The 22,288-nt window shown below is 38.9% G+C and overlaps 1 protein-coding gene across 2 annotated transcripts in view; it reads right to left on the reverse strand.

The window, feature by feature from the left end:
• Window positions 1-22,288, reverse strand: part of pspc1 (paraspeckle component 1) — a 199,134-nt gene that overhangs the window by 167,452 nt on the left and 9,394 nt on the right. For both annotated transcript variants that reach the window (XM_079863288.1, XM_079863289.1), the window contains exons 2-5: window positions 17,239-17,540; window positions 17,019-17,114; window positions 16,482-16,678; window positions 16,179-16,263 (exon numbers count right to left, since the gene is read on the reverse strand). In XM_079863288.1, the coding sequence (XP_079719414.1) occupies window positions 16,179-16,263; window positions 16,482-16,678; window positions 17,019-17,114; window positions 17,239-17,540 (680 nt within the window). The remainder of the gene's footprint in view (window positions 1-16,178; window positions 16,264-16,481; window positions 16,679-17,018; window positions 17,115-17,238; window positions 17,541-22,288) is intronic.

Raw genomic sequence — 22,288 nt, forward strand, 5'->3', positions numbered from 1 at the left:
ATCAACACCTGTAGAGATACCAAGATCAAAATATTAAACTTGCAGAGATACTATAGAACAACCCTCCAAAAATGGAGAAAGAAGCCAAAAAACAAAATGACCAGCTGAGGGAACATTAGATGTGGCTATGTGCAGAGACACTGAAACATTCATAAATAAATAAATAAATAAAAAGGTATCCAAAACAGTTTACTAAGAGATCAAGTAAGATTGGTGAAATCTGCTAATCCAGTCAAAATTACAAGTAGACTAATTTCACAAATACCAAGAAAACACCAATAAAAATAATTGCTAAGAAATTAACCTGAAAGAAAATATAAAAATTGCTTAAATGTTAGTTGACCGGTCTATGGGGGAATTAAATTAATAAGCAGGCCTAACAGGGATTGATATGGAGGATTGCACAAACTGGTGGCCATCAAAAACACTGGAGTTTTCTCTTTAGTATAAGTGCTTTGTGTAGTTCCCAGAGGAAAATCAAATAATTTATAAAAAGGGTTATAGAAATATCTGACATTTAGAGATAAAATATGTATATATAGAGAGACATGCTAGCTGTGGGTATGACTGAGCTGTTATATAAAGACATGGCCTGTGATGTTTGCATCTTGTTGTCCCTGAGACAGTTTTAAATTTGATCCATTGCAGAAATTGAGATCTTTGGATTGTGTTACTTAAAATAACTTGTGCATTGTGTTGAATGAGCAGGATTGGGTGACCAAGCTAAACAGACATTTTTAACAGCCATACTGTATTATACACATTTCACAGTAATGAGACTCATTGATTTAATCCTAAAATGCTTGAGAGAGTAGGGATCGATATAACAAATGATGAAAATACTATATATGTGACTGAAAATAAGGCAACTCAGACAGACTGAAAGGCTGCTATTTTCTGCATTCTGCAAAGAAGAACTTGCTTTATTAAAATTGCATGGGGAAACTGCTGTTATTAACCAGATGATACTTCTGAAATTCAGGGACATTTGAAAGAGATGGTTGCAGAATTTATAAAGGATGAATTTGATTCATGCAGATCTCTGAGTGTTCAATTTCCAGATGACACCAGACAGCTTTTGGGAGGGCTGCCTCAACATAAACAACAGCAACTGGACTGTACAACAAGTGAGACCAAGAAACATAAGGACACGGCTGCAGAGAAAAGAAGAGTCGTTTAGTTGGTGGACCTTCATCCCCCCTGAAAGAGGAAGCTGAAACTTCTGAGGGGCTGATATGGACAAAGACTGTGTTGATGCAGAAACAACCAAGAAAAACATCCTGCCATCATGCAAAATCGCCTCCTCCGTGGCTTGGCCAAAAGCCAGACTGAGGTGAGGCAAAGAGACAACAGCATCCAGAGTCAAACCACTATGTCCAAACATGACACCAGACCCTTGAATGCCAACAAAGACTGACAGATCAAATGCATCGGATGAGGAGGGAAACATTCAGACAGCAGCCCAACCAGTTCAACTGATCGCTGGTCCAAGCAGAAGGGCTTTATCCTTTACTAAGTGGGCACAGGTGATGCGTTTTCAATGATCACTACAGAGACCGCTTCAAATTTCATTGATTGGCCATATTAATTGTATTTTGATTATTCACTGGTCCAACAGCAGTCTCTATATTCTGTGAAGCTGACACTCTCTATTTGCTTTCTTTCAATAGACATTAGTCCAGCTGTAAGCATTAAAAAAATGGGAGGGGAAGTGTTTGCATGACTCAATAACTAACTACAACTGACACTGGACTTAGCATAGTGAGGGACCACTGCGTTAACAAACTAGGGGTAAATAAATAATTAGATGATTGATGATGTTGTCCATTGAACAGAGAGCTTTTGGGCTCTGCCTTCAAGACAGAGCTGATAAGCTTGAGTGATACTGAGCTCTCTATCAGGAAAAAAGAGGACATAAGTATGTTCAATAACAAAAAATATGGATAAGGCTATGGTGCTGGTCACTCCATCTTGGTCAATAGTTAATTTTTTTTTAGGTTTAGAAATAAAAATAGTAACTACACAAATTACAAACATGTGATATCACAAATGCTGTCATTACCAGGGATTGCACGGTGTTAATATTGTTGGTCATGAATTCGAGATTATGCTAACATCTCCAGTCATTTAAAAGAACATCTCATAAGCAACAGAGGAAAATATTTTGAAGAGAAATTAAATTAACAGATGAATGACAAATCAGATAAGAGAAATTGATAATGGTTCTTTCAAACGACAGCATGTCCAGACCTACCAGAAATTTTTATCTATTAGATATTGAAAAATTTGCGGTTTATGACAGCAGTGTTTTAACACAATCAAATGGCAATTGATATCGACCAGCTGTGTTATTCTAAACATTTAGACACTGTCACATGGGGAATGCCACATTGCCTACATTCAGTAGCTTTTGTCATCAGAGTTGTGTTACCAATTTAGAATGCGCACCTTGAAATTTAGAATAGATAATTGCATATAAAATTAAGTCTCTATCATTAGTCAAGAAGGCATAAGCAAAACCCTCAACTTCAGACTATTGGACCAATGAGGTATTAAAAGACAAATAATTACACTAGCAACCCTTTTTACTATTTTAATTTAAGATGCGAATGGTTTTGACCATTGCGCAAGGGGGGAGATTATTAGAATAGTAGAATTAGAAAAAAAAAAAAAAAGACAAAGATTCACAAAATAATGTCAGAAAAGGAACCGCAACTCCAATAGGCTCTATCCCAGTTCTAGAAGGACCCTTCAAACATCTAGTGATGGATTATGTGGACATGATAAAATCAGTAAGAGGAAAAAGATACAGATACAGTTTTCATTTATAGATTTAGCAGATGGGTCGAAGCAGAACCCTCAGCAGACCAAGGAGCAGAAACTGATAGAATTATAACCAAAGAAGTCATCCCAAGATTTGGCATACCATCTCAGATTAGCTCTGACAATCAACAGAACAATTAAGACTAAGATCAAGCAATGGATTCCTTAGGCCATCAGCTAAAATACACCAGCAAAATGACATGGCAAAACAGACAAGCTCTGAATTGGCTACTGGCAGAAAAAGGAGGGGTATGTGTGATGTTTGGAATTGACTGTTGTACCTTTATTCCGAATAACACAGCCTCTGATGGAGTTTTTACTAGGGCCATGAAGAAGCTGAAGGATCTGAGACAAGAAGTTGCTGAAAATGCGGGGAAAGACAGAGACGTTGGATACTGGTTTGACTATATATTTGGGTCTTGGAAAGAATGGTTCATTAAGGTGGGAATAATAATATCTGTGGCTGTTGTCATTTTTCTTTTGTGTTTTGTGTTTTCTTTTCTGCTGTGTTGTGCCTTTTCTAAGATCCATGCTAGCCAACGTGGCCGCCAAACAGATGATTAATGTGTCAGTCAAACCATCGGGAGTTGACATCGGGTGCACAAACACAAGAGTGCACCAAATTGGGCCAGGACTGGACGAGCTAGATGACTTCCTGTAAGGAGTTCTGGTGAAGGAGTAAGGAATGGGGTACCTTGTTATTTCTGACAGTTTGATTCTGTTTCGGATAAGAGAGGGAGGTAGTAACATTGTGTATTTTAGTTTTTGGGGTAAAATTAGACAGATCATTAGAACATGAGTAGAGCAGGGAGTTAGTTAGAGGGTTTTTAATTGTTTCTCTGATTTTTATGAAGGACCCCTTCCTGAGTGTTTTCTTTTTTTTCTTTTTACACTTATAATCCTACTGAGAATATTTTTACATATAATCACACTAACAGTCACAAACATGAATATGTGAATGAGAGGGGACGATACAAGGTTTGAAGCAGGTCATTGCCCGTGGTACGAGGTAATGCAACCAGATATAAAGGGAAAAGATAAGAATGTTTTTTACTATTACTAATCATTTTATTCTTATAACAGAGTACTTCTAATATTTTAAAGTTTTTTATGAATCAAAAGTGAAGTATGTGCATAAGACTACTGGTAGATGTTTCCATGGGGTAAACAGAGAAATTAATAACAAGCGCGGTCGCCAATTGCCGGACCAGCAAGGGCAGACTCAACTGGTGGTTTAAAAACCCACTGTCTGCTCTAACACCAGATAGTGCCCAGGGCACCTCTGGCAACGATGGAGCAACCCAGATAGCACTCCAGGCCACCGGAAGCGCCTGTGCAGTTCCTCTGGCACCGTGGGATAATCCTAATTTTGTGTCTATACACTGAAATATGTTGATTATGTTGAAAAATCAAATGTTTGAAATAATCTATCCCTTCAAGACTGAAGATAGAAAAGGAAGGTGGGATCTTTTACTCCACCCTAGTCAAGTGGGGGCGGAGATGTTTGGTCTCACTATTCCTCCAGGGTGTACCTTTGTGAGTGGGCTTATTGATAAGAGAGATGGATGGTCCATATTGGCCTTGATTGAAAGATAATGGAGAGAAGCCTGATCGTAAAGATACATTCTGGGACAGAAATGAAGGTGGGACTAGGATTAGTCCCAAAGGGGGGATATGTTGGAGAATTTCCTTGATTCATGTCTAAGTATGATGTAATGAAAATGACAAGCATGACAAAATGGGTCTGAGAAAGGATGAGAGAATGGAAAATAACCAGTTGCATCAGCAATGCAAAGTGTCAAAATATTGAACCAACAGAGCACCATTGTGTGAGGTTTGACCAATAGAGAAGTCATGTCTGGCTGTGCCAAGGTCACCAGGTGTGACAGAGGGGAAGAGATAGATTTGAGGGTGCCCATTGGGCACCTAGCGATAAGAAAAAATATAAGACATGAACACTGGCCATTGTAACTTCAGATGTCCGGACGGCCGGCCGGCTTCTCACTTTGTTGCTTGTCAATAAAGTTAATTCTTCTGACCTGGAACCTCGACTCTGAGAAACTACTTTGAGACCTGAACCAAAAAGAACTATGAATTCGCCACAACACAAGCAGCGATGAAAGGGCCCTCGCACCCGTGCCATCAACACTCGGTGGCTTTAGGAAGGCAGAGCATGGTTGGGAAATGTACATTTAAGGAGGTATATATAGTAAGAGTATGTCAAAGTCAGTTACAAAATGTTTTGTATAATGGTAATAATAGCATGCTTCATGACTCAGCTAAGTGTTGCTAGCATGTTCAGTCTGTTTCTAGCATGCTTAGTACACAATAATTATGTGGTTAGTACTGCATTACTGTGTTAACCATGTCAGTTTCTGTTGCCAGTAGGTGGCGTTATGACTATAACTGAATATGAGCATGGATGTGTGTTCAGGACAGAACTCTTATCAAACATGTGAAGTTTGGTGCAAATTGGACATTGCCTTCTTGAGTAACAACAAAGTCATGTTTCATTGAATTAGCATTCTTTAGAACTTAGCTAAGCATTGTTAGCATGTTTTAACATGTTGCTAGAACGGCATCAACGTGTTAAACATGTCACTTCCTGTTGCCAGTTGGTGGCGCTATTACTATAACTGAACATTCTCATGTAGATGTGTTCAGGCCATGACTCTTATCAAAAGTGTGAAGTTTGGGGCAGATTGGACATTCCATGCCTGAGTTACAGCAAATTCCTATTTAATTGCAATAATAGCATGCTTTAGCACTTGGCTAAGAGTTTGCTAGCATGTTTTAGCATGTTTCTAGTATGTTGTTAGCATGTTTAACACTTGCTGGCACTTTTTTATATGTTATTAGGAGTCCACAACAGTGTTAAACATGTCACTTCCTGTTGCCAGCAGGTGGCGCTATGACTGTAACTGAATATAAGCATGGTCATGTGTTCAGGACAGAACGCTTATCAAAAGTGTGAAGTTTGGGGCAGATTGGACATTCCATGCCTGAGTTACAGCAAATTCATATTTAATTGCAGTAATATCATTCTTTAGCACTTAGCTAAGTGTTTGCTATTATGTTTTAGCATGTCTCTAGTATGTTGGTAGGATGTTTAGCACCTACTGGCATTTTTTTATATGTTATTAGGAGTCAAGAACAGTGTTAAACGTCACTTCCTGTTGCCAGCAGGTGGCGCTATGACTATAACTAAATATGAGCATGGACATGTGTTCAAGAGATAACTCTTATCAAACGTGTGACGTTTGGGGTAGATTGTACATTGCCTTCTTGAGTAACAACAAAGTCCTGTTTCATTGAATTAGCATGCTTTAGCACTTAGCTAAGTATTGCTAGCATGTTTTAATATGTTTCTAGCATGTTTAGAACTCAATGGCATTTTTAACATGTTGCTAGAACGGCATCAACGTGTTAAACATGTCACTTCCTGTTGCCAGTAGGTGGCGCTATTACTATAACTGAATTTGAGCATAGGCATGCGTTCAGGCCATGATTCTTATCAAACATGTGAAGTTTGGGGCAGATTGGACGTTCCATGCCTGAGTTACAGCAAATTCCTATTTAATTGCAGTAATAGCATGCTTTATCACTTAGCTAAGTGTTTGCTAGCATGTTTCTAGTATGTTGCTAACCTGTTTAGCACTTGCTGGCTCTTTTATATATGTTATTAGGAGACCACAACAGTGTTAAACATGTCACTTCCTGTTGACAGCAGGTGGCGCTATTACTATAACTGAATATTCTCATGTAGATGTGTTCAGGCCATGACTCTTATCAAACGTGTGAAGTTTGGGGCAGATTGGACATTCCATGCCTGTGTTACAGCAAATTCCTATTTAATTGCAGCAATAGCATGCTTTAGCACTTAGCTAAGTGTTTGCTAGCATGTTTTAGCATGTTTCTAGTATGTTGTTAGCATGTTTAGCACTTGCTGGCACTTTTTTTATATGTTTTTATATGTCCACAACAGTGTTTAACATGTCACTTCCTGTTGCCAGCAGGTGGCACTATGACTGTAACTGAATATGAGCATGGTCATGTGTTCAGGACAGAACGTTTATTAAAAGTGTGAAGTTTGGCGCATATTGGACATTGCCTTCTTGAGTAACAACAACATCCTGTTTCATTGAATTAGCATGCTTTACCACTTAGCTAAGTATTGCTAGCATGTTTTAACATGTTTCTAGCATGTTTAGACCTCAATGGCATTTTTAACATGTTGCTAGAATGGCATCAACGTGTTAAACATGACACTTCCTGTTGCCAGTAGGTGGCGCTATTACTATAACTGAATATTATCATGTAGATGTGTTCAGGACAGAACGCTTATCAAAAGTGTGAAGTTTGGGGCAGATTGGACATTCCATGCCTGAGTTACAGCAAATTCCTATTTAATTGCAATAATAGCATGCTTTAGCACTTAGCTAAGAGTTTGCTAGCATGTTTTAGCATGCTTCTAGTATGTTGTTAGCATGTTTCGCACTTGCTGGCACTTTTTTATATGTTATTAGGAGTCCATAACAGTGTTAAACATGTCACTTCCTGTTGCCAGCAGGTGGCGCTATGACTATAACTGAATATGAGCATGGCCATGTGTTCAGGACAGAACTCTTATCAAACGTGTGAAGTTTGGGGGAGATTGGACATTCCATGCCTGAGTTACAGCAACTTCCTGTTTCATGGCGAAACATCGAAATTTGTAAGGCCGCCGAGGACCCGCCCTTCGACGAAAACTCAAGATCTTCGCAATTTAACGTCGCAAAGGCCTTAAGATTACACTCACCAAATTTGAAGATGATCAGATTAAAACTGTAGGAGGAGTTCGTTAAAGTACGAGGCCTGAAAATGGCAAAAACTGCACAAAAATCTGAGAGGAAGTTCAAAATGGCTGACTTCCTGTTGTGTTTAGGGCTATGCTCCAAGAGACTTTTTTGTAGGTATTAGGTCATTACACGTATGTACCGAATTTCGTGCACGTACGTGGAACGTTGCAGGAGGCGCACTCCGTTGAACTTTTATAGGTGGCGCTATCGAGCCATTTTGCCCCGTCCAATTCTGAAACCTATATCAGATGTAAATTTTCGCCAGTTCTGACGCGTGTGCAAAGTTTCGTGAGTTTTCGCGCATGTTTAGGCCCTCAAAAATGCAATTCAATGCGGAGAAGAATAATAATAATAATAAATATAGCTGCGAGCAGCGATTACGGGCCCAAGCCGGTGGCACCGCAACCCCGGAGCCTTTAGTTACCTAAAGGCACCGGGGATGGCGGTGCCGCGGGCTTTGGCCCTCCATCGCTGCTCGCAGCTATATTTATATTTATATATATATATATATATATATATATACACACACACACACACACACACATATACATATATATATATATATATATATATATATACACACGTATATATATATATATATATACACGTGTATATATATATATATAAGACAGAAAATATTACTTGTCTTACCTTATTCTGATTTTATGATACACTCAAAATATTCCACAACAAATCCTTTAAATTTAATGTCAAAATAAAAACGAAAGTAAGCAGTGTTGGTCTCACGTAACCCTCTCATTAGAATCAAAATGTTTCAATATTTGCGATGTATTTGGATGCTAAACTATTCTTTATTATAGGCTTTGTACTTCACTCGTGTTCCAATATCGATGGAAAAAATCATCCTCTTCACACGCGCAAAAATGTGCTTGGAAACATCACAGTGGAGCTTTGCTTTCTGTGAATGGTACAAATTGTACTACTGACTATTTAAACAGAGCAGTGTAATTCGTTTATGTTAGGTTGACTATTTTTAATTTTATATTGTATTAGGGCTATAATGAACAGGCTGCGATGTCAAGATTGCAATTCTGGAATGTGTGTGTGTGTGTGTGACGCGGTTGCGGTTGAACAGTGGACACAAAAACATAAATAAAATGTTTTAGTTAATTCCTACATCCATAGGAATACATTGAAAATGCTCGCTCTACTCCGCACCATTATCAATGTCTGTGCGGACGTCTGTATTTTACTAGTATATAGTATACTATAGTTAGCGATTTAAAAGCCCTCAGCGGTGTCACACGTCGATTAACCGGTGGGAAAATTTTATCACAGTCACATCCCTAATATATTTATATATAAATACAATAGGCCTACCTGAAAGAAAATTTTACTTGCCCGACCAGAGTATAGCCTGATTAGAACGTCAATAACAAAAAAATAACTTGGGAGTCACTAAAACGAGAGATTATTCTAATTTCATTACATTCATTTTAAGTTGCAATCAGCAGTTAAATATGAATGTATTACTGATCAATGGTAACAAGGTTGCACTGCTGAGGCTCATGCTGCTTCTCCAGGAGAATTGTAAACAAATGAGCGCAGCACACAAAAAAGCAAACCAGTTAACAACATACTGACTATAAAAATTACAAATATGGAGTTTTTATATATTTTATAACATATGATAGAGTTAAGCAACCTCACTTGACGAGTAGGCAACTATTTCCTGAATACAATCACGATTGAAACTGTGACATTGATTTCATACAACAGGTTAATAAACAGTTACAATTAAGTCACTTACATTTTAGATGCAATATTGACTGTTTTTTTTCTGTTTCAGCAGCAAAAATAGTTAAACAAAGATCACAGCAGAACCACTGCGCATCTCACAGCAACTTGTTTTCTCATTACTGAATGATTCAGCTTTTTGAAACGAATCGGTTGACTTAAAGATTCAATGGTCAATCCATAAACATCTGTCTCAATCATGAATGACTCAGTCATTGGAACGAATCGTTTGAACGAATGAATCAATGACTCGCTCATTAAGATGGTCGCCTGGCGACACCTAATAGCGGTTTAGTGTTATGTTTAAAAGTATCATTTTTTCCAACGTGCACCATTATCAATGTCCGTGCGGACGTCCGTTTTTTACTTTCACTTTTATATTAGCGATTTAAAAGCACCCGCTCGTGTCACACGTCGATTAACCGATGGGAAAATATCCTTACAGTCATATACCTAATAAATTTATATTTAAATACAATAGGCCTACCTAGTAAAACGTTTTATATACTATTTTGATATCCTTTTGGACACAAGAGGGCAGTATAGCCCTATGTTTGCTTTTTTGTTGAACCAAATAGCACTAATAGCCTGTTTTTAACTTTTTCATACTTCTTGAATTGCAAAAACAGAATAAAATAGGTTTAGTTCTAATATTTGTATAATTTTATATAAAAATAAATGGTGTATAATTACATTTTTAGAAGTTATGAGATGTTTCCTGCTTCCTTTTTGACATTAATTTAATCCCTCGCCATAGCAAAACCGTTTGAGATATTCAATATCTGTTTACAATTTAGCATCATTAATATATTTTTATCATGTTGAAAAAGTTTGGTGGGAATAAAATAAACCTTTTAGGAGGAGTAACTAAAAACTCAGAGGCTGATTTAACAAAAAATCCATATTCAGACCAAAATATCTGACTTCCTGTTGGTTGCAGCTAATGCCTGTAAATTAGAAAGTTGTCCGGCTCGATGAGACCAATATACGTACTGATTTTTGTAATTGTGGGTAAAACTAACCCCCCCACTTTTGTCAAAAACATTTTGAAAGTGACACACTTCCTGCTGCCAGTTGGTGGCGCTATAACTTTGACCCACAATAGTCACATCCATCTGATCGGCCTCTTACCACGAACACACTGCTGAAGTTTCATCAAGATCAGTTAATGTGTGCAGAAGTTATAACACTTCGTGTTTCTCTTTTCTCGCCATAAATTCGTGTCCTCGCCACGGCCAAACCATTTGAGATATCAAAAATCCGTCCGCAATTTAGCATCCTCAATGTCTTGACTTCATGCACACCGAGTTTGGTGGCGATTTAATTAATTCTCTAGGAGAAGTGTTTCAAATTCCACAGCAAGCGTTCTCCAAACAACCCATAATTGCCGACTTCCTGTTGGGCTGGCGTAAAATTTAGAGCATGAAAGTTGTTCGGCCCGATGAGATCTATATGTGTACCGAGTTTCATATCATTACATGCAAGTGTGTTTGATTTATGGACAAGTGTTCGGATCCCGTTCCAGGGGGCGCTGTTGAGCCCCCCTGCCACGCCCGGGTACCAGCTTCAGCCCGGCCCTGATGGCCGCGGGTTCTGACCTGTGTGCAAAGTTTCAAGAGTTTTTGAGCACGTTAAAGGCCCCAAAAGCCCCTGAAACCTTGAAAAACAGGAATTTTAAACAAATCTCACTCAAAAGACAAATCCCCCCACCCCTCACACACACAGAGACGCAGAGGCAGAGAGAGAGAGGGAGAGAATTCTCCAAAAAATCACATTCAAACCAAAATATCTCACTTCCTGTTGGTCACAGCTTATGACTATAAATTAGAAAGTTGTCCGGCTTGATGAGAACAATATACATAACGATTTTTGTGACTCTTCTTAAAACTAAGCCCCCATTTTTGACTAAAGGTGGCGCTACTGAGCCCCTCACCACGCCCGTTTCTGAAACTTTGCACATGTCTACTGGATAATAAATGTGATGTGTCTGTCGAGTTTCATCCAATTTCAAGTATGTTAAGAGTCTCAAAAGCATCCGAAAAGAATATTAAAGTTTGATGCGTTGCCACGGCAACAGTATCTAAGATATAAATAATCCTTTCACAGGTCTACATCTGCCGTGTGTCTACATTATACACATAAAGTTTGAAGCAAATCGGGTAAAAATAAGAGGGTGATTTCAAAGCATTTTGAAAGTGACACATTTTCTGTTGCCAGTTGGTGGCGCTATAACTTTGACTCACAATAGTCACATCCATGTGATCGGCCTCTTACAACGAACACACTGCTGAAGTTTCATCAAGATCAGTTAATGTATGCAGAAGTTATAACACACGTCCTGTGTCCCATTATTCGCCATAAATTCGTTTCCTCGCCACGGCCAAACCGTTCGAGATATCAAAAATCCGTTCGCAATTTAGCATCCTCAATGTCTTGACTTCATTCACACCGAGTTTGGTGGTGATCGGATGAATTCCCTAGGAGGAGTATTTCACATTCCATTATATGCGTTTTCCAAACAACGTATAATATCCGACTTCCTGTTGGGCTGGTGTAAAACTTAGAGCACGAAAGTTGTTCGGCCCGATGAGATCTATATGTGTACTGAGTTTCATATTATTACATGCAAGCGTGTTTGATTTATGGACCAAGTTTTCAGACACCATTGCAGGGGGCGCTGTCGAGCCCCCTTGCCACGCCCGGGTACCAGCTTCAGTCCGGCCCTGATGGCCGCGGGTTCTGACGTGTGTGCACCAGCTTCAGTCCGGCCCTGATGGCCGCGGGTTCTGACGTGTGTGCAAAATTTCAAGAGTTTTTGAGCATGTTAAGGGCCCCAAAAGTGCCCGAGAAGTAGAAAAAAAAAATAATAATAATAATAATAAACAATAATCCTACCGAAAACAATAGGGCCTTCGCCCTTTCAGGGCTTGGGCCCTAATAAACAGAGCAATTCCAAGAGGGTCCTCACACCATCGGTGCTCGGGCCCTAATAATAAACAGAGCAATTCCAAGAGGGTCCTCACACCATCGGTGCTCGGGCCCTAATAATAATAATAAACAGAGCAATTCCAAGAGGGTCCTCACACCATCGGTGCTCGGGCCCTAATAATCCTACCGAAAACAATAGGGCCTTCGCCCTTTCAGGGCTTGGGCCCTAATAATAATCCTTACGAAAACAATAGGGCCTTCGCCCTTTCAGGGCTTGGGCCCTAATAAAAATAATCCTACCGGAAACAATAGGGCCTTCGCCCTTTCAGGGCTTGGGCCCTAATAAATAATCCTACCGAAAACAATAGGGCCTTCGCCCTTTCAGGGCTTGGGCCCCTAATAATCCTACCGAAAACAATAGGGCCTTCGCCCTTTCAGGGCTTGGGCCCTAATAATCCTACCGGAAACAATAGGGCCTTCGCCCTTTCAGGGCTTGGGCCCTAATAAATAAATAATAAATAAATAAATAAATATATTGTATTATAGTTTTACATATCTTTCTTATTTGACATGCAATAGCTCAGGAAGGAAATAAGGTAAGAGGAAAATTCTTTTTTAGTGAAGTTCCCCTACATGTGAGCTGCATCTGTATGAAATGTTGTGGTGATAGCATTAAGTAATCAAAAGTTACAGCATTTATTTAGCCCTTGACACCCCACTAATGGGTATTTTTAAAATTGTTCCTTGTATCTTGTGATCGACGCAATAGATTCTGTTGATCAACTCATGGACTTATTTTAACTGACTAATTTTAATCGTGAGAATCTGCTGTAATTAATGATGTGCCATTGTCCACGATCGGAGCATGTTTCATGAAGTTACGAGTGAAAACGTGACAAATGTAATATTTAAATAACATTTATCCGTATATTATTTACATGTGGGTCTTGCGAGGCGTCACGTAAAAAAACTTGCTCAAGTTTAGTCAAAGCCCACTCCTCTACTCCGTGAGACTTTTAAAATGACATGACACATGACTATCTGAGCTCTAAGATGTTTTTGACGCATTACATACATAGTACAAAAAAGTATTTCACAAATGATGATTTTTATTTATGATCTGGCAAATTGGCAACATTCATTGTAAAGTAGGGCTGTGCAATTGAATTTCGATTTCGATTTTGGCTCCCAATGATCACAAAAATAGTACAATCGAGTAAAAACAATTATTTTGCCATGTTCTGTTTTGAAAGAACATTCTTATTTTGTCTTGTGCAGAGGTGGGTAGTAACGAAGTACATTTACTTCGTTACATTTACTTGAGTACTTTTTTAGAAAAATTGTACTTTTAAGAGTAGATTTGAATGTGGGTACTTTTTACTTTTACTCGAGTACATTTCTAATGAAAAAACTGTACATTTACTTCGTTACATTGGGCGAAGTTCCTCTCGTTACTTTATTTTAATGCAATATGTGTTGTTAAATGCGTAGTTTATTCCAAGCGCGCTGTATCTTTTTTCTGGACTTGAGCGATGCTCAATTCACAAATGAATGACTCTTCTGAGTCGATTCTGTTCAAAGACTTCATCAAACAAGTTGGCAGATCTGTCTAAATCGGTTCGCGAATCAGTTTGAATGATCTGTTCAGTTCCCTGCACGCACTGAATCATCTGAAGCGATTTCAATTCACACTGGACTCGGAGTCGTAACAGGAAGATTTAAGCACATCAAGAGCGTTAGATGAAGTGGCAGTGGACCTACAGTACAGTCAAGTGAGAGCAAATCTTCAAATGCATCATATTTTTGCCAGCGATGAAGATCTTTATTAGTTGAACTTGAACATCTTCGTAAGCTGTCTGTGAATGAATGATTCCACAGGAGTCAGGACGATATATTCGATTTCATTTCACTCAGGTAATACATTTTACAACCAAACAGATTATTACGCCACGATACTAGAAAGTATGACATTACCCGTTTTTTGGACATATACATTAATTTACATTAAATAAAGCTACCATTGTTCACAGTTTATGAACACCCGCCATCCCGCCATTTGAAGTATTGTGTGTATCGTTGCGCAGTGGCGTGCGAACTCGACTTGAAAACGAATGCCTTTGCCTGCCGTAGACAGTTAACCAGTTTAAACATGCTTGCAGAAATATACATTTGATTATATTTTGGAGAACAGTCAGAAGAAGATCCGTCGATGTACTTTTATTTGTTTTTGTTTTTTTGTGTTCAGATGTTCAGTAGCAGTCATGAGCGCGAGCACATGTGAAGAGTTTTTAACTCTTCTCTGTCAATCTTTGAATGCAACACTCTGCAGATTCACTTTATTTCGACATTGTCTAATAATCCAAATGTAGTTGTATAAGTTACTATTATACAAACCAGAGGACAGGCAATGATTTTCGAGCTATACAGATGGCAGAAATAATGCTTACGTCTCTCTTCTGTTTTTGTTGCAAAGATAGCTGATAATAATAGTCATTTAAATAAACAAAATCTAAATAATATCATTTTATTTATATGACGACTTCAGAGGCAAAAGCCTCTAAGTACCATCTGAAATTTTCTTCTAAAAGAGCATTTTTATCAAGCTTGTATGTTTATGTTCACACTTAAATGGCAATGAAAAGTACCTATTTGTCATTAAAGTGAAATTACTGAACTTATATATACGAGCTTGATACAAATGATTGTTTTAGAAGAAAATTTCAGATGGCACTCAGAGGCTTTTGCATCATGAATTCATACATATATATATATATATACATACATATATATATATATATATATATATATATATATATATATATATATATATATATATATATATATATATATATATATAGGCCTATATGATCCGAAGTAACTAGTTACTCACTACTTGAGTAGTTTTTTCATTGGATACTTTTTTACTCTTACTCAAGTAACTATTAAGATTATTACTTTTACTTTGAGTAAATATTTCTATAAGTACTTGTACTTTTACTTGAGTACAGTTTTTGGATACTCTACCCACCTCTGGTCTTGTGTTCTGAATGACACGCGTACGCACACTTCCGCCCCTCCCGAAGCCGTAAACTCTCTCAGCTTTAATGTTTAAACTCATAAGACTTAAAGAAGTGAAAATTATCAACTTTAGTTACGATGCAATACTGGCCCGATTGTGCAAGTGACAATTCCATCATGTCCCGACTCCTAAACGCGAGAGTGTAGTTTCGACGCTTGCCTTGTCCAACCTATTTTGAGAGACAGAGAGAGACAGAGAGAGAGAAGACGCGGCACTGCTGAACACTCACGCGGTTTGTGAAATTGCGTCTTTGCGACGCAAGCTTTAAAATGATAGATTTGATTTTATAATCTGTGTGGATTCATTTAGGCTATTCATACAATCTACTTGTTAAAGTGAATCAATGTTTGTGGGGAAATTTCCCGCATTATAAGTGGTAGACATGCGGGAAAATTAAAATACTTGTTGAAGTATTATCTGTTATATTATTTATTTTAATAGTTCAAAAAGTACAATAAATGTTCAAATTTCAATTTTTTAAGAATTGTTTAAAGGTGTCTTTTTAATAAATGCAACACGATCCCAAAGTCATGTGAAATAATCGTGTTACATAATCGTGATTTCAATACTGACCAAAATAATCGTGATTATGATTTTTTCCATAATCGAGCAGCCCTATTGTAAAGTACTCTAGGCTTTCAAATCATTCCTATTTTGACACTTCGATATTAAAAGTTTAATTTGCAAATTGTTTAAAGGAAAAAAATTGGGAATGTGGAATAATAATAATAAAAAAAGGAATAAAAGCACACCTCATCTCAACCTGCTTGCGTTTCTGCAGCTCCTGATTTCTGAGCTCCTCCAAGCGTCGCAGTTCCTCTTGACGTCTCATGAGATCTGTTGGTATTAGTCCACAAATATTTACAATGACAAAGTTAAGAATATAAGTACTGTTCCCTGAAGGAGGGAAACGAGACAACACACTGGTTGTGGGAGATCACAGTCATTGTGTACTCATGTTGTCCTCATTACAATTTAATTTCCCTCACAACATTGTGGTGGGCAAAATAAGTGGCTCTTTTAGAAAACTAATATGTTGTAAAACTGCATACTACCTTGTCTCATCATCATGAGTTGATGCTCATGTTTGGCAGCCTCCATTTCAGCCTCCAATTTCTCTTTTGCCTCCTGTATGTTGCATTCCACTTGTTCCCTCTGCTGTTTCTCCATCTCATCCAGAGCCTTCCAGCGAGATGAGTACTCAAACTCAAAGGTGCCTGGCTGTGCAAAGCGGGGCTGATGCTCCCGTTCCCTGTATTGCAGATTTTTGTGGTTAATTTAAAACTTTTTTTCTTTAGATATACTAGCTATATGAAGAGTTCAGATGCAAAAGCCTCTAAGTGCCATCTGAAATTTTCTTCTAAAATGAGTATTTTTATCAAGCTTGTATATTTAAGTTCAGTAATTTCACTTTAATGACAATTAATAGGTAATTTTCAATGTCATTAAAGTGAAATAACTGAACATAAACATACAAGCTTGATAAAAATGATCATTCTAGAAGAAAATTTCAGATGGCACTTAGAGGTTTTGCATCTGAACTCTTCATATGCATATGGAATGCAATTAATCTCAATTATCTAAATACATACTTGTGATACTGTGCTGATTTTTGCAACAGTTTTTCTGATAGACCATCTTCATCATCAAACTGTTCTGTTGGCTCAAGAATGACTGGACGAGGGGACCTGAAGGACAAAAATGAAGAAAAAAAAATGTCAAAACTCTCTTACTTGACTTAACTTATTTGATATACAGACAGGTCAATCACTGATAAACACAGATCATACTGTGAAAATGAAAAGTTATTACATTGTAAGCAAAAGGGCTCCATCTGCACAGCGGTCCAAGGCTTTTCGGGCAGCAGGCTTATTGGCAAACTCCACAATCCCCTTGCCTGTGGGTCGTCCTCGGTCATCAACCACCACGACTGCCCGCTCAACTGGGCCGAACTGTGAGAAGGCCTGTTCAAGAAGCTCATTAGACACCACTGGTGAGAGGTTTCGTACTGTGAGTGCAGCCCCATGTGTGGCAAAACGAATCCGGATGGGCCTGTTCCCCAGCACCGTGCCGTCCAGCTCAGCCTTAGCAATCTCTGCAAGTGTCCTTGTCTCCTGAATAATCAAAACAGTGATAATTGAAAATATAGCTGCAAGCAGCAATTAACGGGGTTCAAGCATTTAAGATCTTCATGCCAACTATGCTGTTGGGGTCTAGGCCGAACCGAAATGTAGGCCTGAAACCATAAAATATCAATCTATAGTACCAGTTCACCCTAATTCTTTGAAAAAAATTATGGTTTTAAACATTTGTTTATCAGCTAATGCTGGATAATGATAAAGATTAGATTAAAAAGATGTATTGTCCCTCTTGTGGACAACAGTAGTATTAAAGGCTTCATCTTCAGTTTAAATGTTTGATAGAATGTACTGTGAGCCCTCTGAGCATCAGAAATCCTTGAAACCTGGCACATTTCCAGGGCTTAAAATGAAAAAAAAATCCTGAGCCTGAACTTTCGGTGGCTCAACCAGGACTTGAAAACGGGTCAGGGGTGAAAAAGGTGAGAAGGATATTACCCCTTTAGGGGGGTCCGGGGGCATGATCCCGGGGCATGATATTTTAAAGCATCAATCTGATGCATTTTGTATTATGCAAGCCATTTCATGCCAGCCTGTCACTGGGTCTAACATTTAAAGTATATGAGGCACAATGTGGTAAGGGCACCACAAATGGCTTAATGCAAAACACCCACAAGATATGGTGGACATGCTGTAACTCGTCTACCCTCCAATCGTGATTGACAGCCAATACAATGTTATGTAATTCAGATTTGAATACATTTTATTGGCAAAGATAACCTAAAAAACACAATACAGTGGTCTCCAGCACAGTGGCGGAGCCAGAAATTTTTTAAAGGGGTGGCACTACCCAGAGTGGGGTGGCAACTTGAGGCGGCAGGGGGTGAGGTTGGTTTTTGACCACTTTTAATAAGCCAAACCAAATTTTTAAATAACTGTCAACTACATGTTTTGGGCTTGGTCCACTGTTTTGTAAGCACAGCTCTATAAAATCTTATATAGTCCTGGCCTATATCTCTACACTGCAAGTCTGAAGGGCATCTAAACTGTTCATATTGATACAATAATAAATATGTCCTACTTCTCATGTAGTCTCATTAGCATATTGTAGCTGTACTGGACAGCAACAAATTGCAGCTACATCATCCTCTATTGACGAGGTTTGCCAAATCGGGTTACACAAAGAGCAAGTCGAAAAGCCCATATACTGTAGAAGAGCAAGTTTTTCAAAGTCTATAGGACTGTCACTCCAGTTCAACCCCAAACTAATATGATACTGTCACTGTTAGGGATGGGTATCGTTAAGTATTTATCGATACTACTCCTCTTATCGATACTCCTTATCGATCCGGTACTTTAACGGTACTTTAAAAGAAAAAAAAAAAAAGTTAGATAGAGACTACTGTACATAGGCAATGTAGCCTAGGCCTATATTTATTTTTTATTACACTTTTTATTACACATTTACACTACATTTGGACCTCATTTATTTCCAATTTGTGCAAACACTAAATATATGGGAGGTAAAATAAAAGTATAGACCAAAATGCGTAGTTAATATTTTTCAAAATTATCTAGTAAATAAAGGATTAAGTCTCATACATGTTTTGTTAATCAGGCTGTTGGTTAGATTTGGCTGTAGCTGTGGGACTGAGCCCAAATGAAAATTTGAGCTGTAAAATAATGAACTAGAGCCACAGTCTGTTTTCTGCCACTTTCACATTGTGTCCAGTGGGTCAACACCGGCTCGCACTGATGTGCACGTGTGCGCGTTCACGCTACTGTGCGCGCCGTTTGCGGAAAAAGTCTACTCCACCCGAAACTCTTAAGTTCGGGTATTTGTGAATAAAGAACAGTGCGAGGCTCTGTTCAATATGAAGGCGTTATGTGTCTTTCCCGTACACACCTGTCTCACCGCGCGCACGGCTGCAGAAGGGAGGCACGTAGCGGAGCGGAGATGGTCCGACACCGTGCTCTCGTGCAGGGTACCGGGGATGGACAGATCCGATGCAGCGAATGAATTCATGAGAGCGACAGTGTTTTAGTGCTTATTTTAGCACCGGTGATAAGCGCGGCAACGCAGCGACCCCGTTCGCCCGACTTTACTCCACAGAATAAGCATATAAACTCTACACTCACTGTGGATCAGTCGTAGAACTTGCTGCTCTTCGCCTCTTTATCCGATGACTCGTCTGGTCGATCATTAGCGTCCATTTTGCAAAACTTCTTTTGCATTATCCACAACAACAGGCCTGTCCTTCCACCTGCCCTGCACCCATCGCCACTTCTTTTAGATGTTTAAAGTTGTAAATAAGCCATTAACACTAGCTACAGCATCCGCATAGTAATTGTTTTGGTTTCCGAGAGAAGCACGTTAGAGCGAGGCTGCGTGTGAGATGCATTCAGGGGACCGTAAGAAGTGCGGGAAAGGCGAGGGTTTTTTTCACAAATGCGCGGAAAATCTGGACAAATATATAACAGTCAAGTTCTCCAGCGGGTGGCAATAGTGGTGACGGGTAGGTTGAAGGGGACCGGTGCGTTATTCAAGTCAGATTAAAGTGCCTCCGACTGTAATTTGCAGCCTGATAAATAAATTTTGCCTGCGCCGGAGGCCGGACCTGCCCTCAAGCCGGAAATCCGGCCCCCCGTCGGAATACTTTAAGCCCTGCATTTCTTCAAAATCAGTTGTACTCCATATCTACACATTTTTGTGAAGTTTTTACTTTGTGCACACAATATATAGAGTATAGACATGTTACTTACAATGGGCCATACCAGAAATATATAATAAATTGTATCTGCTAAACAGTTTCATCGATTGAAATTCTTTTGACAACTTTTTGCCATGAGCATCCCTAGATGATGCATGGTAAGTTTTGAGCAAATCGGACAAACGCCCTATGAGGAGTTTGAAAGAGTAGAGTTTTGAAATAATCACAAATATTTAACAAATTCTTTGATTGACAGCAGTGGTTCTTGAGGCAAAGTTGTCCAGAATGAGGAGATCTATCAAGTGATATGTTGTGTGGATGTGTGAAACACCACGTGATTACGGAGACATAAAACTCATTAGCGCCATCTAGTGGCCGTCGTAAAACTAGATCGCCGTAAAACGCATTGTGCAGCCCAAACCGTAAGTCCTATGCTGCGTTCCAGTCCAAAATTGTCATGCCCTTCACTCGCTAACTTCCCTCCGTCTCGTTCACTCGGATGTACGTCACTGCTTACGATGCACGAGTGCCCACTACTGGCGGAAACTGCAATGGGCTGAACTGGAACGTCCTAAGCCCTTGATCACTTGGAATCAGCTAAAGAGTTGATTTATTATTTAAAATTTTTCCCTTTAAGAATTTGTTTAATGTAGCATCCAAATGTATATAGGTGTGTGTGGGTTGTTTTAAATTAAAAATATATATAATTAATATATCATAGAGTTGTTGGTTGTGGTGGTGATTAGACGAGATTTGTGGTGACGTCACAATCGTACTGCATTGTGGGACATATAGGTGCCTGAAGTGTATATATGAAGTAGACTCGCTCCCTCGGTCAAAATCGAGGGAACGAGTGTCTAAACTTCCCTCGCCCACTTCACGAAGTGGAACGCACTTCAAAATGGCGGCGGGGAGTCCCTCGAGGGGAAGTGCTTAGGGAAGTTCGCAAGTGCGTGTCTAAAAGTGGACTGGAACGCAGCACTAGAGACTTGAAACCTGGCCAGGTGGTAGGTCTCAATTTGGGGAGAAACTCACAAAATATGACCTCGATTGGCCAATAGGTGGCGCTACAGTGATCAACAACGTGAAACCTCTCATAACTCCTAGACCGTTTGTTGTAGACTCAAGTGTCTTATATCATTGGAATCCTATATCCTACCAGGGGCATAGGAGCAATTTTGAACCTGGGGGGGACAGTAAATGCTAGGGGGGTTCGGGGGAAATTCCCCGAAATTTTTTTATTTTATTTTTTTTATATATAAAGCACTTAAATGCTCATTTCTAATGACTTTTGGGAACAGACTGTACTACTTAGTTTGGTTGTAAGAGGGTATATGCAGTGACGGACTGGGTAGATTATAAAAACAGAGAGAAGCAATCTAATATAATTACAACCAGGGGTTGAATTGGGATTTATTATATGGGGGGGCTCTCCCTAGGGGGGTCCGGGGGTCCGGGGGTATACCCCCCCCCCCCCCCGTGAATTTTTTTTGAAATATAAACCATTAAATGGCATTTTCTGGAGAGTTTTGTGCAAAGAAATGGAGAAATGAGTCTTACAAGATATGTGAAAAACTGCAAGGTTAAGAGCATAGCCTATTCTTTGCATTGTTGTAGTATCAACAGGTATTAGGACATTTAGCATTTACATTACTGTTAATCAGCAGTGGTGGAATGTAACGAAGTACAAATAGCCTACTTCATTACTTTACTGAAGTAGGCTACATTTTTCACGTAGTTGTATCTTTACCTATCTGTAGGTTACTTTACTTAAGTAGAATCAATAGTGCATAGGCCTACTTTTGACTTTTACTTTGTTACATTTTGCAGCAATTATTATACTTTCTACTCCACTACATTTCTACAACGTTTCGTTACTTTTTCTGATCAGTTTTTCCCCTGCCAAAACAGGAATTGAAAAAAATCTCCTAAGGGTGGCGCTGCCAATAAAGCACCTAAAAGCTGTCACAAAGAACCGGCAAAAGTAATGATTATGAATATGTAAAATATAGCAAGGAGACATTTTAATTGTTTATTAATAAACAAGTGTTTTCTGTGTCAGTGTCGGCTGCA

Source organism: Squalius cephalus, assembly GCF_949319135.1.
Source record: "Squalius cephalus genome assembly, chromosome: 2".
In the NCBI taxonomy this organism is placed as follows: Eukaryota; Metazoa; Chordata; class Actinopteri; order Cypriniformes; family Leuciscidae; genus Squalius; species Squalius cephalus.